We start from the raw sequence: 16,484 nt of genomic DNA, 5'->3' as shown, positions 1-16,484 counted from the left end.
CTCCCCCAGCCAACCTGGTCATTAATCATTTACCAGCATATCACTGTAGATCTTTATTGGGTTAAAGAAGTATCCTTCTATTTCTAGACTAAAAATAATTTTTATCTTCATTACTATTTGAATTTCATTGTAGCCACCTTTGATCATATTGACAACTTATATCAGCAAAGTTTTTAAAACCTTCTATTTCTCACAGAGAAATGCCTGTATTCTAATTCCTCAGGGTATTTCCCATCTTTTGAACTACATTGACATTTCCTAGACCTAATAACTTCAGCTTGTTTTCTATGACATTATAGGCAAGCAGGAGTCAAATTTGGGTTTGTAAGATACTGGTATGTGTTATAGTCAAAAAATTTCAGGTCCAAATGAGAAAATAGGAAAATTACTCCAATAGTCACAGTTGTAGTGAACCAAAGTTCAGAGGGTAGTGTGTTTGAGTGGAAAAGAACAGTTTAGTCACTAACTTAGCGAATAGATGGACTGCGTGTTCTTCAGATAATCCTCCATAAATACTATCTTGTCATGAAGATGTGTATAAGAATTAACCACTATTATCTGCTGCTGTTTTGTTCCTTCAGTTTCGCTTCATTGTTATACTCCACAAATGAGGGAAATAATTTGGTACTAGACTCCAAGAAGGGACTAGCGGTTACCAAAGGGGGTGGGTGCGGTAGGATGGGTGGGAAGGGAGGGAGAAGGAGTTTCAGGGGTATTATGATTGGCACACATGTTGTGTAGGGGGTCAAGGGGAAGACAGGTAGCACAGAGAAGGCAAATAGTGACTCCGTGGCATTTTACTACACTGATGGACAGTGACTGCAATGTGGTATGGGGGAGACCTCTATAATATGGGTGATCATAGTAACTACATTGTTTTTCATGTGAAACCTTCATAAGAGTGTATATCAATAATACCATAATAAAAAGTAAAATGAAAAAAAAAGAATTAGGCAGTATAAAGCTGGAATTGGCATTCTCTGTGAAGTTATTGGAATGCAGAAATCATCATTTTGTCAGTTACATGCAGACCTGTATGTTTTTCAGTCAAGTGAGCTGAAACTGGGGTGGACAACCTCTTATGAACATTAAGCAACCTACATAGTACACAGGCTAAATTGATAGCCACTATACCTTCATTGAGAATGGAAGAGGCCTTGGGCAGGGCCAAGATTTTACATAAATAAGGCCCAATATGCCTCGGAATATGCCCATTACCAATTTATATAGGAGGATATTTTTCTCATTTCAGCAACTGAAATGCTGATTTCTATAGCCAGGATTCTTTTTTTTCCCATTGCAGAAGGATGAAGCCTACCTATTATGTGCCAGACACTGTTCTGGGAGAAAAGGGTTATGTCAGGTGACTGGAGAAGCACAGGCACGGCTGAAGTGACTGCCCCTCTCTGGAGGGCACAGGCAGTAAACCTTGGGAGTATAATCACAATATGTTCTCTGCCATCATGCAGTGTGCAAGAGCTGTGGTAATATGGCTACCTCCACATATATTCTGATGGATAGAGACAAAGGGATGCTGTAAGGGCAGTACCCCCACAATTAGCCCCCACTAGGGCATTGACCAGTGGAGGTGTGGAGGCAGGGCTGCCTCCATGATCCTAAGCTAGTAAAATGACCTGTATATAGTTCCAGCCTGGGAAAGCCCCAGGCACTTGACTCTAACATAGGAGAGCTGCAGGGTTGGGCTGCACCCAGAAAAGCCATGGGCTGCCCAAAGTCTTGGTAATAGGACCACTACACAAGTGGTCCTTAAGGAGTCTAAAGGTGGGATTCCCACTCTAGTGGGCCTTAAGGTTTTAGACTTGCTCAGAACCTGTTACTCCTTTCTTCATCCCCATTTCTCCCTTTCCTATGCCTGTTCCACCATTGTATTTGGGAATCCCCTAACTTGTTTGATGTCACAGGTTCACAGCTGGAGAGTAGTTTGCCTCAGGATGAATTATCTTACCCATATCTGATTTAGATGATATTGAGATGAGACATTGCACTTAGACTTTTGAGTTGATACTAGAAAGAGTTAACTTTTGGGGGTAAAGGGATGAAATGAATGCGTTTTGCATGCAAGGAAGACATGAATTTGGAAGGCTAGAGGCAAAAGGCTGTGGTCTGAATGTGTCCCCCTAAAATCCTTATGTTGAAGATTAATCCCCAAAGGTAATGGTATTAGGAGGTGGGGCCTTCGGGAGGTGATTAAGTCATGAGGGCTCTGCCTTCATGGGATTGGTGGTCTTATAAGAGACTCCAGAGAGATCCTTGCCCCTTCCATCATGTCAGGACATAGCAATAAGTCTGCAGGCTACATCCAGAACAGGGCCTTCACTAGAACCTGACCATGCTGGTACCCTGATCTTGGACTTATTCCAGAACTGTGAAAAATAAATTTTCACTCTTTATAAGCTACCCAATCTCTGGTATTTTGTTATAGTAGCCTGAACTAAGACACTCACACACTATTTTAATTACTGTAGCTTTATAATAAGTCTTGAATTTGGATAATGTCAGTCCTTAGAGCCTGTTCTTTTTTGATATTGTATTGCTTATTGTCTCTTTGCCCTTCCATATAAACTTTTGGGTCAGTTTTTGATATCCACAAGAGAACTGGATAGGATTTTCATTTGGATTGCATTGAATATATAGATCAATTTGAGAAGAACTGACATATTGAGTCTTTCTACCCGTGCATATGGAATATCTCTACATTTATTTAGCTCAATGATTTATTTTATCAGGGTTTTGTAGTCTTCTTCATATAGACTTTGTACATATTTTGTCAGATTTATAACTAAGAATTTAATTTTGCCACCGATGCAAAAAAGAAAAAAGTTTTTAATTTCATATTCCAATTGTCCAATTGCTGGTATATGAGAAATCAGTTGACTTTTGTTTATTAACCTTGTATCCTACAACCTTGTTATAATTGTTCATTAGTTCCAGGATTTTTGTTGTTGTTGATTGTTTGGAATGTTCTATATAGACAATCAGTAAATCTGTGAACAAAGACAGTTTTAATTTTTCCTCCCCAATTTATACTTACCAAAGTATACCTTTCACTTCCTTTTCTTTCCTTTTCTTTTTTTTAATTTCATGAACTGGGATTCCCAGTGTGATGTTGAATAGGAGTGGTGATAGGACATCTTTGCTTTGTTCCTGATCTTAAGGGAAAAGTAATTCTATCTTTCACTATTATGTATAATGTTAGCTGTATGTTTTTTGCAGATGCTCTTTATCAAGTTGAAGAAGTTTCCTTCTATCCTTAGTTTACTGAAGGTTTTTTTTATCATAAATGGGTATTAGATTTGTCAAATGTTTTTCCTGCACCTATTGATACAATAATATACTTTTTCTTCTTTAGTTTATTGATGTGATGGACTATATTAATTGATTTTTGAAAGTGGAATCAGCCGTACATACCTGCAATAAATCCACACTTGGTCATGGGGTTTATACAGTGTTGTATTCTATTTACTAATATTTTGCTCATGATTTTTGCATTTATATTCATAAGAATATTTCATCTGTACTTTTCCTTTATCATAATATCTTTATGTGGTTTTGGTATTAAAATAATTCTGGCTTCATAGAATGAGTTAGTAAATAATCTCTGTGCTTCTATTTCCTGGAAAACATTGCAGAGAATTGGTATAATTTCTTCCTTAAATGTTTTATAAGATTTACTGGTGAGCCCATTTGGGCCTGGTGCTTTCTGTTTTAGCAGGATATGAATTGTTGATTCAATTTATTTAGTAGATATCAACCTATTAAGATTGTTTCTTTTTGTGTGAATTTTGGTTTATCGTATCTTTGGAGGAATTGGTCCATTTCATTGTGGTTATCATGTTTATAAGAATAAAGCTGTTCATACTGTTCCTTTATTTTCCTTTCAATGTCCATGGGATCAGTAGTGATTGTCCCTCTTTCATTTCTGATCAGTGATTTGTTTCTTCTCTTTTTCTTAATTAATCTGGTTAGAGGTTTATCAGTTTTCTTGATCTTTTCAAAGAACCACCTTTCGGTTTTGTTGATTTTCTCTCTTGATTTCCTGTTTTCAATTTCATGGAAATCTGCCCTACTTTTTATTATTTCTGCTTCTATTGAATTTTTTTTTCATAGTTTCATAAGGTGAAAATTGATTTCAGTTTGTCCATTTCTAACCTCATTTTACTTATCCATAAACTGAGTAGATTGTTATTTTGAACTTTCTCCTATTAGACAAACTAAGAAAAAGTGAATGAAAGGTTTTATTTACTATCACTTATTCCTCCTCTAATGCTCTTCCTTTCTTTATGAAGATCTGAGTTTTTGACCTATATCCTTCTCTGTGATGAACTTCTTTTAATGTCTCTTGCCAGGCAGATCTATTGGTGACAAATTTCCTCAATGTTTGTTTATCTTATGTATTTATTTCTTTTTCACTTTTGAAAGACAATTTCACTGGGTAAAAAATCCAGGCTGGTCACTTTTCTTTTCACACTAAATATTTCCATTCTCTCTTATCTTGCTTGCATGGTTTTTTAAGAAATTTGTGATGTAATTCTCATCTTTATTTCTCCTCCAGGAAGGTTTTTTTTGTTTTTTGGGTTTTTTTTTTTTGCTTTTGGCTTCTATCAAAATGTTTTTGTTTGTTTTGTATTTGTTTTGTTTGACTATGATATACCTAGGTGTAGGTTTTTTTGGTATATATCCTGCTTGGTGTTTTCTGAGATTCCTGGAATTGTGGTTTGCTTGTTGTCGTTAGTTTTGGGAAATTCTCAGTCATTATTGCTTCAGATATTTCTGCTGTTCTTTCTTTGTTTTCCTCCTGTATTCTAATTACGTATATGTTGCGCTTTTTGTTATTGTCCCTCAGTTCTTGGATATTCTCTTGTCTTTTTCATTCTTTTTTCTCTCTGCATTTCAGTTTGGAAGTTTGTATTGACATTTGTTCAAGTTCACTGATTATTTTCTTAGCTATGTCTATCTAATCCATTGATGTTTTCATCAGGGAATTATTTTCTGTTTTGGTGTTTTTGGTTTCTAAATTTCCTTTTGGTTCTTAAAGCTTCCTTCTCTGTTTACATTAGCCATCTCCTCTTTTATGTTATCCACTTTATCCATTACAGTTCTTAGCATATTAATCATAGTTGTTTTAAATTCTCAGTCTGACAATTCTAACAGATCTGCCATATCTGAGTCTGGTTCTGAAGCTTGCTGTGTTTCTTCAAACTGTGTGTTTTTATCTTTTAGTATGTCTTGTAATTTTTTGTTACAAGCAAGACATAATATACTAGGTAAAAGGAACTGAAGTGAATAGGTCTTTAGTATGAAGTTCTGTTTATCTGGCTTGATTTTAACCTGTGTTTATTGTTTGCCATAACTGTAGGTGTCAGAGACTACACTTACCTCTGGTATCCTTGTTTTTATTTCCCCTGTTGTTTTTGGTTTTCCCTAGAAACTTATTAAATATTACCTGAGAAGCGCAGTTCTTTTAATCATATCCCCCTGTTATTATCCAGGAGAACTACTGATGTGGTGGTAAGGTATGAGGGGAAGGGTAGCATTCTACAGTACTGTGATTGTATTTCTGTCTTTTAGTGAGCTGTGCTCCTTGCCTATGACCTTCACAAGTACTTCTCAGTTTTGTTTTAGTATTTCCCCTTAAAAGAGACAGGAAGACAAGCAAGGTCTGGGGTTGGATATTTCTCTTTTCCTAGGTCAGTTAAGCTCTTGTAAAATCCCAGTATTTTAGAGTCTGGTAAAACGTGTCTCTTGCAGGTAGGCCTTGTAAAGAGGAATGGAATGTTCTATGCATATTTTTAAATGGCTACTTTTCCTCTCCACCTCTCTGAAGCATAGAAACATGAGGCTATTTTTCTCAGATCTTTACAGTGAGAACTTGATAGTGCTCCTGGAGGTAAAATTCATAAAGGTGTGGGGGTCCCCCTAGGACTGGGCCCCTTTAGAACTTTCAACTGTCAAACTTGTCCACACTGAGCCTCTAGTGATTTGTAAATTACAGATTTGATTTTCATAACACTGTATTGTTTCCTAAGGAGTTCTCTGCTCCTGGACTTCTGCTGTACTAAGTTTAGATATCCTGTATCTGCCTCTCTATCTCTTCAGTTCTGGGGATAGTAGTTTGCCTTATAATTTCAGTTCTCTGTCAAATATAAGAATTTACTTTCATTTTGTTCTACTTTTTTCTGGTTATGTGTATAGAAGAGATAACTTCCCAGCTCCTTACATGCCTAACTGGAATGCAAGGAGATTTTTGAGACATCAAAGATGTGTTTGCTGTAAAGTTTCTGTCTCTTGAAATCTGCTTAGCATAACTATGTTTTAATTAACTTTATTTTTTCTTTTAAAGGGGTAAAAATTGAGATATTTTGGAACATTAATTTTTTTCTTATTTTTCTTTTCTCAAATAGATTCTAAATGCCCAGGAGATGTTGATTTTCATAGTAGTGACTGGGATATTAAGACAATCACCAGCTCCTTGAAATTCTACCTCAGGTATATCTGATATAATTTGGGACTCTGCTTTTTGCTATTCATAGTTGATGGAATTTGTCTGCACAGAGATTGGAGTTAATGTGGTCCCAGTTTCAAGAGGTTGAATTCTAAAGAAAGAGTGAAAACGATTTCTGTCAAAGAAGAATGTGCATTAGAAGACTTACTTTTAACCTGATAATTTAAGCAAAGGAAGTATCAGATAATACATTTGTTGTTGAAAAAGTGGCATAAAAATGACCATTAAAAAAAATCATCCTTTAAAATAATTGAAGTTTGCCATGGTACATAAAGCAATGTCACAATGGGCTCACTAAAGTAAAATCAAGAGTTGTGACAATTCATGGTTATTAATGTGTTTTGGGGGAAAATAACCATTTAACAACATTAAGTTGCATTTGTGCAGACATAACATGTGTTTGTATGTGTGATGTGTTATATATCATGCCTTAATCCTTATAATGGAAGTGGAAACCATGAAAATACAACCATAAAAGTGTTGTAACTGAATGAAGTGGCAGCAGTAGAAAAAACATTTAATTTATCAGCAAAATATAGGGATGTACAATGATGATGAATACATCATTCTGTTTATTGGCATAAATTTATTACATAAAATATTTCTGATATATAAACTCATTCATTTCTTACCATATGTCTCATAGTATGCACCATATTTTATGTGCTAAGATGTCTTATTTTCAGTTATCATACTCTTTAGGCATTAAGATAGATGCTTAAACTCTGGGAAATAGCATTAATCCAAAATAGATTGAATCCCAGATATTGCTGTGAAATAACCTTTTGCCATACCATCATCTTAGAACTTTATATAAACATGAATACTCTTTCTAGGAGTATTTCTCCTGCATCTGCCAAAAAAAAAAAAAAAGAAAGGCAGTGTTGTTGTAGGGTTTCTTCTGTGCTAGGCAGTGTTCTAGTCATTTACATTGACAGTATAATTGTTTTCTCACAATAACCCTGGAATGTAAGTAAAACTATATTCATTTTACAGACAAGGACATTGGCATGCACTCCCTACCCCATGAAGTAATATCCATGGTCAGAGCTCATATTATGTGAACCTAAGTACCTCTTACTTCTAAGGCTACTGGTAATAGGGCATCTTTTCCCCTTCTTCCCCACCCAGGATCTGTGGTCTCCTTGGAGTTGCTTAGGTAATTTAGTAAAGACAGAGAGTATTTAACCAGTATGCATACTTTTAGAAGACTTATGATGAGGAGAAAAATGTAAGTGATTGTACATCTCTAGCCTCCTTCAAAGAAGTCAGTTTTTTCTAAGATTTGTATAGGTTAAGACCCTCCCCACATTACATTATTCCCAGCTTGTCACATAATAAGCAGTGTGGCCCTTTTGAAAGATTGAAAGATTGAGCCTGAAAATATGAGTGGGCATCACTCCTAATAAGAGGTATTTGTCTTTAAGACTCTTATCCATGGGCCTTTAATAAGCACTCACCAGAGTGCCTTCTTAGTGCAGTAGGCAGCTCATGAACCTCATAATAAGCCAGTCAACACCCTCTAGATTTTTCAGAAATATCTGTATTTTCAGAGTGGTTCTCTTCCATCTGTGTTCTAGGTAACTAATTCACCCATTATCTCCAGCATTTCCAGAGAAGTATTCTAAAAATCATCCCTTCTCGCTCCTGTACCTTTAACCTCTCTCATTCAGTTGGCTCTTTCCTCTCAGCATATAAATATGCTCCAGCAATGTTTACCTTCTTGACTCTATGTGTTCTTTCATTTATTTATCCTATCATTCACTGAATCATTCAATGAACAATTCCTGAGTGTCTGATATGTGCCTAGCATGGTGCTAGGCAGTAGGCATACAGTTGTGAATAGATATGGTCTCTGATCTTAAGAAGGTTATAGTCCAGTGAGGGGAGCAGATAAAAGACAAAGAAACATACAAGTATAACAAACTACAATAATTGTTCTAAAGGAAATGTACTAGGTGCTATGAAGGCATATCATAGGAAGATCTGATTTATTATGGTTGTTTGATTGAACTGAGGTTTGAATTATAATTTGGAGTCAACTGGGGGAGAGGCAGTTCTAGACAGAGACAGCTGCATGTGTGAAGGCCTTGAAACAAGAAAGAGGAAGACTCCTTCAAGTAGCTACATGTGTCAGTATAGAGTATTGAGTATATATATATATAGAGAGAAAGATATGTAGGGGCTGCATTATGCAAGGCCCCAGTAAGATATTTTAAGGATTGGAGTTGGGATTTACATTAAGAGGAATTAGAATATATTGAAAGATTTTAAGAAGAAGGTTACATAATGAGGTTGCATTTGGAAAAAAAATATTTAGGTATCAGATTAGAGGGAACCAAAATAGGTAGAGGTGGAAACCAGTTTGCAGGCTATACCTGTGATCTAAGAGAGAGATGATGCTTCTGTTTAGAATAGGGAGTAGCACTAGCAATTGATAGAAATAAGCATATTGAAGAGATTTAGGGAGTAAAATTGGGTATAAGAACGATGGAGGGGAAGATAAAAGAATGACTTCCAGATGGGGAGATGGGAGGATGTCGGCATGAGTAGTTCAGAGGAAATCTCCCCAAAACATATTTATTTATGAAAATACAATAAATACAACTATTCCTAAAAGAGACACCAGTGGATGCAGTACAACAGCCAGGATACATCTACATCTGCGAGAACTCAGCATCACACAAAGGGGGTAAGATACAAGCTGCGGCCAGGTGGGACCCGAACGCTTCCCCACCCCAAAACCCAGTGGGAAGAAAGGAGTCGGAATGGCATGGGAGTGAAAGCCCAGGACTGCTAAACAACCAGCTCTAGAAATCCACACCCAGAATGCAGACACAAGGTGCACGGGGTGCTGGATATTAGAGAAATGGAAAAGCAAAACCTGTGGGCAGGTCCCCACAACCAGCGCCCCTGAGACAAAAGAAAAGCAAGTGCTTTCTGCAAGTCTTAAAGAGACAGGGACCCCATAGCTGGATGAAGTTGTCCCGGCAGCTGGGAATACCGGGGAAACTTAGGCGCCCTAAATGGAGGCAGTACAGCTCTAAAGCCCCTCACAGCACTAGGCAGCCTGCCAGTCTTTCCTCCAACTGGCACGGACCCTGACACATGGGCCCAGTAGCAGGAGAGTGGGAGCGCGCGATGTGGGCGGAAGCACTAGAAGGAATCGAGAGCAGATCCATGCGCCACAGGGCTAGACTGCAGCAGCGCGACCAAACAGTCCGGGCGCGGCTTGCATGCACTGGCAGCAGTGAAGCCAGAGCTCAGTAGAAGCCTGTGCGAAAAGCCCTGCGCACATGGGCAGTGGAGCCAGAGGGAGCAGGCACGATCCCAGAAGCCGACCAGAATCCCAGCCCAACGCACAGCTGCCCAAGCCTGACACAAAGGACACTGTTGCTACACAGCTTCCCGGCAGGGTCGCCGCTAGCACGAAAGAGCACACCGGGCATGCCTGCCATTCCCCACAGTGCCCTGCACTGCTCTGATGGACACCCCGCCCACAGCAGCTTAGGATATTAACCCAGTGGCTGCTCCAGGAGTGCAGGTAGCCGTCACAGGCAGCGGAGAAGGGCAAAGCATCCAGCAAGCAGGAAAGGATTTTCTCCTCCCAGATGACACACCCGCAACCTTCCTACAGCCACTGCAATCACCATGAAAAGGCAAAAAAATCTGGTCCAGTCCAAGATAGTTACACCTGAGAAAGGATCTGCAGAGGCAGACCTAACCAGTCTCCCTGAAAAAGAATTCAAAATAAAAATCATAAACATGCACACAGAGCTGCAGAGAAATATGCAAGAGCTAAGGGATGAAGTCCGGAGGGAGATTACAGATGTCCGGAGGGAGATTACAGAAGTGAAACAAACACTGGAAGGATTTACAAGCAGAATGGATAGGATGCAAGAAGCCATTGATGGAATAGAAACCAGAGAACAGGAACGCATAGAAGCTGATGCAGAGAGAGATAAAAGGATCCCCAGTAATGAAACAACATTAAGAGAACTGTATGACCAGTTGAAAAGGAACAATATCCGCATTATAGGGGTACCAGAGGAAGAACAGAGAGAAAAAGGGATAGAAAGTGTCTTTGAAGAAATAATTGCGGAGAACTTCCCCAAACAGGGGGAGGAAATAGTTGCTCAGAGCACGGAAGCACACAGGACTCCCAATAGAAGGGGCCCAAAGAGGACAACACCAAGACACATAGTAATTAAAATGGCAAAGTTCAAGGACAGGGACAGAGTAATAAAGGCAGCCAGAGAGAGAAAAAAGGTCACCTACAAAGGAAAACCCATCAGGCTATCATCAGACTTCTCAACAGAAACCCTACAGGCCAGAAGAGAATGGCACGATATATTTAATGCAATGAAACAGAAGGACCTTGAACCAAAGATACTGTATCCAGCACGATTATCATTTAAATATGAAGGAGGGATTAAACAATTCCCAGATAAGCAAAAGTTGAGGGAATTTGCCTCCCACAAACCACCTCTACAGGGTATCTTAGAGGGACTGCTCTAGATGGGAGCAATCCTAAAAGGAGCACAGAACAAAACACCCAACTTACAAAGAATGGAGGAGGAGGAATAAGAAGGGAAAGAAATCATCATCAGACTGTGTTTATAACAGCTCAATAAGCGAGTGAGGTCAGACAGTAAGGTAGTAAACAAGTTAACCATGAGCCTTTGGTAGCCACAGATCTAAAGCCTGCACTCGCAATAACTAGATATCCTTCAATAATCACCCTAAATGTAAATGGACTGAATGCACCAATCAAAAGACACAGAGTAGTAGAATGAATAAAAAAGCAAGACCCATCTTTATGCTGCTTACAAGAGACTCACCTCAAACCCAAAGACATGAACAGATTAAAAGTCAAGTGTTGGAGACAGATATTTCCTGCAAACAACAGAGAAAAAAGCAGGTGTTGCACTACTAGTATCAGACAAAATAGACTTCAAAATAAAGAAAGTAACAAGACATAAAGAAGGACATTGCATAATGATAAAGGGCTCAGTCCAACAAGAGGATATAACCATTATAAACATATATGCACCCAATACAGGAGCACCAATATATGTGAAACAAATACTAACAGAGTTAAAGGAGGAAATAGAATGCAATGCATTCATTTTGGGAGACTTTAACACACCACTCACCCAAAAGGACAGATCCACCAGACAGAAAATAAGTAACGACACAAAGGCACTGAACAACACACTAGAACAGATGGACCTAATAGACATCTATAGAACTCTACACCCAGAAGCAATAGGATACACATTCTTCTCAAGTGCTCATGGAACATTCTCCAGAATAGACCACATACTAGGCCACAAAAAGAGCCTCAGTAAATTCTAAAAGATTGAAATCCTACCAACCCACTTTTCAGACCATAAAGGTATAAAACTAGAAATAAATTGTACAAAGAAAGCAAAAAGGCTCACAAACACTTGGAGGCTTAACAACATGCTCCTAAATAATCAATGGATCAATGACCAAATCAAAATGGAGATCCAGCAATATATGGAAACAAATGACAACAACAACACAAAGCCCCAACTTCTGTGGGACGCAGCAGAAGCGTCTTAAGAGGAAAGTATATAGCAATCCAGGCATATTTAAAGAAGGAAGAACAATCTCAAATGAATAGCCTAATGTCACAATTATTGAAATTGGAAAAAGAAGAACAAATGATGCCTAAGGTCAGCACACAGAGGCACATAATAATGATCACAGAAGAAATAAATAAAATTGAGAAGAATAAAATAGAAAAAATCAATGAAACCAAGAGCTGGTTCTTCGAGAAAATAAACAAAATAGACAAGCCTCTAGCCAAACTTATTAAGAGAAAAAGAGAGTCAACACACTTCAACAGAAATAGAAACGAGAAAGGAAAAATCATGACAGACCCCACAGAAACACAAAGAACTATTAGAGAATACTATGAAAACCTATTTGCTAACAAGCTGGAAAACCTAGGAGAAATGGACAACTTCTTAGAAAAATACAACCTTCCAGGACTGACCCAGAAAGAGACAGAAAATCTAAACAGACCAATTAGCAGCAACGAAATTGAATCGGTAATCAAAAAACTACCCAAGAAGAAAACCCCCAGGCCAGATGGATTTACCTCGGAATTTTATCAGACATACAGAGAAGACATAACACCCATTCTCCTTAAAGTTTTCCAAAAAATAGAAGAGGAGGGAATACTCCCAAACTCATTCTATGAAGCCAACATCACCCTAATACCAAAACCAGGCAAAGACCCCACCAAAAAAGAACACTGCAGACCAATATCCCTGATGAATGTAGATGCAAAAATACTCCACAAAATATTAGCAAACCGAATTCAAAAACATATCAAGAGGATCATACACCATGACCAAGTGGAATTCATTCCAGGGATGCAAGGATGGAACAACATTTGAAAAATCCATCAACATCATCCACCACATCAACAAAAAGAAGGACAAAAACCACATGATCATCTCCATAGACGGTGAAATACTATTCAACAAAATTCAACATCCATTCATGATAAAAACTCTCAACAAAATGGGCATAGAGTGCAAGTACCTCAACATAATAAAGGCCACAAATGATAAACCCACAGCTAACATCATACTAAACAGCGAGAAGCTGAAAGCTTTTCCTCTGAGATCAGGAACAAGACAGGTATGCCCACTCTCTCCACTGTTATTCAACATAGTACTGGAAGTCCTAGCCATGGCAATTAGACAAAACAAAGAAATACAAGGAATCCAGATTGGTAAAGAAGAAGTCAAACTGTCACTATTTGCAGATGACATGATATTGTACGTAAAAAACCCTAAAGACTCCACTGCAAAACTACTAGAACTAATATTGGAATTCAGCAAAGTTGCAGGATACAAAATTAACACAGAGAAACCTGTGGCTTTACTATACACTAACAATGAAGTAATAGAGAAATCAGGATAACAATTCCATTCACAATAGCATCAAAATAAATAAAATACCTAGGAGTAAACCTAACCAAGGAAGTGAAAGACCTATACCCTGAAAACTACAAGACACTTTTAAGAGAAATTAAAGAGGTCACTAACAAATGGAAACTCATCCTATGCTCCTGGCTAGGAAGAATTAATATCAAAATGGCAATCCTGCCCAAAGCAATATACAGATTCAATGCAATCCCTGTCAAATTAGCAGCAGGATTCTTCAATGAACTGGAACAAATAGTTCAAAAATTCATATGGAACCGTCAAAGACCCCAAATAGCCAATGCAATCCTGAGAAGGAAGAATAAAGTGGGGGAGATCTCGCTCCCCAACTTCAAGCTCTACTACAATTTTACAGTAATGAAGACAATTTGGTACTGGCACGAGAACAGAGCCACAGACCAGTGGAACAGAATAGAGACTCCAAACATTAACCCAAACATTTATGGCCAATTAATATTTGATAAAGGAGCCATGGACATACAATGGGGAAATGACAGTCTCTTCAACAGATGGTGCTGGCAAAACTGGACAGCTACATATAAGAGAATGAAACTGGATCACTGTCTAACCCCATACACAAAAGTAAACTCCAACTGGATCAAAGACCTGAATGTAAGTCATGAAACCATAAAACTCTTAGAAAAAAACGTAGGCAAAAATCTCATGGGGATAAACATGAGTGACTTCTTCATGAACATATCTCCCCAGGGAAGGGAAACAAAAGCAAAAATGAACAAGTGGGACTATATCAAGCTAAAAAGCTTCTGTACAGCAAAGGACACCATCAATAGAACAAAAAGTTATCCTACAATATGGGAGAATATATTCATAAATGACAGATCCGATAAAGGGCTGACATCCAAAATATGTAAAGAGCTCACGCACCTCAACAAACCAAAAGCAAATAATCCAATTACCAAATGAGCAGAGGAGCTGTATAGACAGTTCTCTAAAGAAGAAATCCAGATGGCCCATAGGAACTTGAAAAGATGCTCCACATCACTGATCATAAGACAATTGCAAATTAAAACCACAATGAGATATCACCTCACACCAGTAAGGATCGCCATCATCCAAAAGACAAATAACAACAAATGTTGGAGAGGTTGTGGAGAAAGAGGAACCCTCCTACACTGCTTGTGGGAATGTAAACTAGTTCAACCATTGTGGAAAGCAGTATGGAGGTTCCTCAGAATGCTCAAAATAGACATACCATTTGACCCAGGAGTTCCACTTCTAGGAATTTACCCTAAGAATGCAGCACTCCAGTTTGAAGAAACAGATGCACCCCTATGTTTATCGCTGCACTGTTTACAATAGTCAAGATATGGAAGCAACCTAAATGTCCATCAGTATATGAATGGATAAGGAAGATGTGGTACATATACACAATGCAATATTACGCAGCCATAAGAAAAAAACAGATCCTACCATTCGCAACAAAATGGATGGAGCTAGAGGGTATTATGCTCCGTGAAATAAGCCAAGCAGAGAAGGACAAGTACCAAATGATTTCACTCATATGTGGAGTATAAGAACAAAGGAAAACTGAAGGAACAAAACAGCAGCAGAATCACAGAACCCAAGAGTGGGCTAATAGTTAGTGAAGGGAAAGGGACTGGGGACGCTGGGTGGGAAGGGAGGGATAAGGGCAGGGAAAAAGAAAGAGGGCATTATGATTAGCATGTATAGTGCGTGGGGGTCACGGGGAGGGCTGCACAACACAGAGAAGACAAGTAGTGATTTTACAGCATCTTACTATGCAGATAGACAGTGACTGTGAAGGGGTATGTTGGGGGGACTTGGTGAAAGGGGGAACCTTGTAAACATAATGTTCTTTCTGTAATTGTAGATTAATGATACCAAAATAAAAAAAATTTATGGGAAGAACAAGAAGAAAAAAAGAATGACTTCCACAGTTCTGTCCCATAAAACCAAATGATGGTCTTGCATTTACTGATTTGATAAAACACCAAAAAAGGCTAGGTTTAAGGGAGATGACAAGTTGGGTTTTTAATATGTCAAATCTGGGTGTCTTAAGAAATCAGGACAAGATACTAAGCAGGCAACTGGATATTTACAAATGAAACTCAGAGAAGATTTCTGGCTTTAAGCTAAAAAACTGAGAATCATAGACATTGCAGATGCTAATTGGAGGCAGGAGCTAAAATGACATTTCAGGAGCTTAGATGAGATTGCCTAATAAGAGAAATATGTGATCCCTTCCCAATCAAGCTTCAGTATATGAAGTAGCATACACTCTGTTCTCTACTTCATTTTTTTTCTTATGGTATGATTGATATACACTCTTATGAAGGTTTCACATGCAACAATGCGGTTACTACATTTACACATATTATAAAGTCCCCACCCATACCCCAGTGCAGTCACTGTCCATCAGTGTACTAAGATGCCACAGATGCACTGTGTGCCTTCTCTGTGCTACACTGTTCTCCCCATGATCCCCCACGCCATGTGTACTAAATATAATACCCCTCAATCCCTTTTTCCCTCCGTCCTCACCCACCCTCCCACATCCCTCCACTTTGGTAAGCACTAGTTCATTCATGGAGTCTCTTGAGTCTGCTGCTGTTTTGTTCCTTCAGTTTTGCTTTATTGTTATACTCCACAAATGAGGGAAATCATTTGGCATTTGTCTTTCTCTGCCTGGCTTATTTCACTGAGCATAATGTCCTCCAGCTCCATCCATGTTGTTGCAAATGGTAGGATTTGTTTCTTTCTTATGGCTGAAAAGTATTCCATTGTGTATATGTACCACCTCTTCTTTATCCATTCATCTAGAGATGTACACTTAGGTTGCTTCCATATCTTGGCTATTGTAAAAAGTGCTGCAATAAACATAGGGGTGCATATTTCTTTTTGAGTCTGAGAAGTTGTGTTCTTTGTGTAAATTCCAAGGAGTGGGATTCTGGGGTCAAATGGTATTTCTATTTTTAGTTTTTTGAGGAACCTCC

General features: G+C 38.4%; 1 protein-coding gene across 16 annotated transcripts in view; it reads left to right on the top strand.

The window, feature by feature from the left end:
- Positions 1 to 16,484, top strand: part of OPHN1 (oligophrenin 1) — a 665,513-nt gene that overhangs the window by 361,820 nt on the left and 287,209 nt on the right. For 15 of the 16 annotated variants that reach the window (XR_005061052.2, XR_005061051.2, XM_037017099.2 and 12 more), the window contains exon 16: positions 6,423 to 6,507. The exons of the other annotated variant lie outside the window; for it this stretch is intronic. Coding sequence is in view for 13 of the 15 variants with exons in the window: in XM_037017099.2 (XP_036872994.1) it covers positions 6,423 to 6,507 (85 nt within the window). In the remaining 2 variants the exon portion in view is untranslated. The remainder of the gene's footprint in view (positions 1 to 6,422; positions 6,508 to 16,484) is intronic. 16 annotated transcript variants of the gene reach the window in all.

Source organism: Manis javanica, chromosome X (assembly GCF_040802235.1).
Source record: "Manis javanica isolate MJ-LG chromosome X, MJ_LKY, whole genome shotgun sequence".
NCBI lineage: Eukaryota > Metazoa > Chordata > Mammalia > Pholidota > Manidae > Manis > Manis javanica.
Note: the sequence above shows the minus strand (reverse complement) of the source record. Positions and strands in the feature narration are given on the sequence as shown.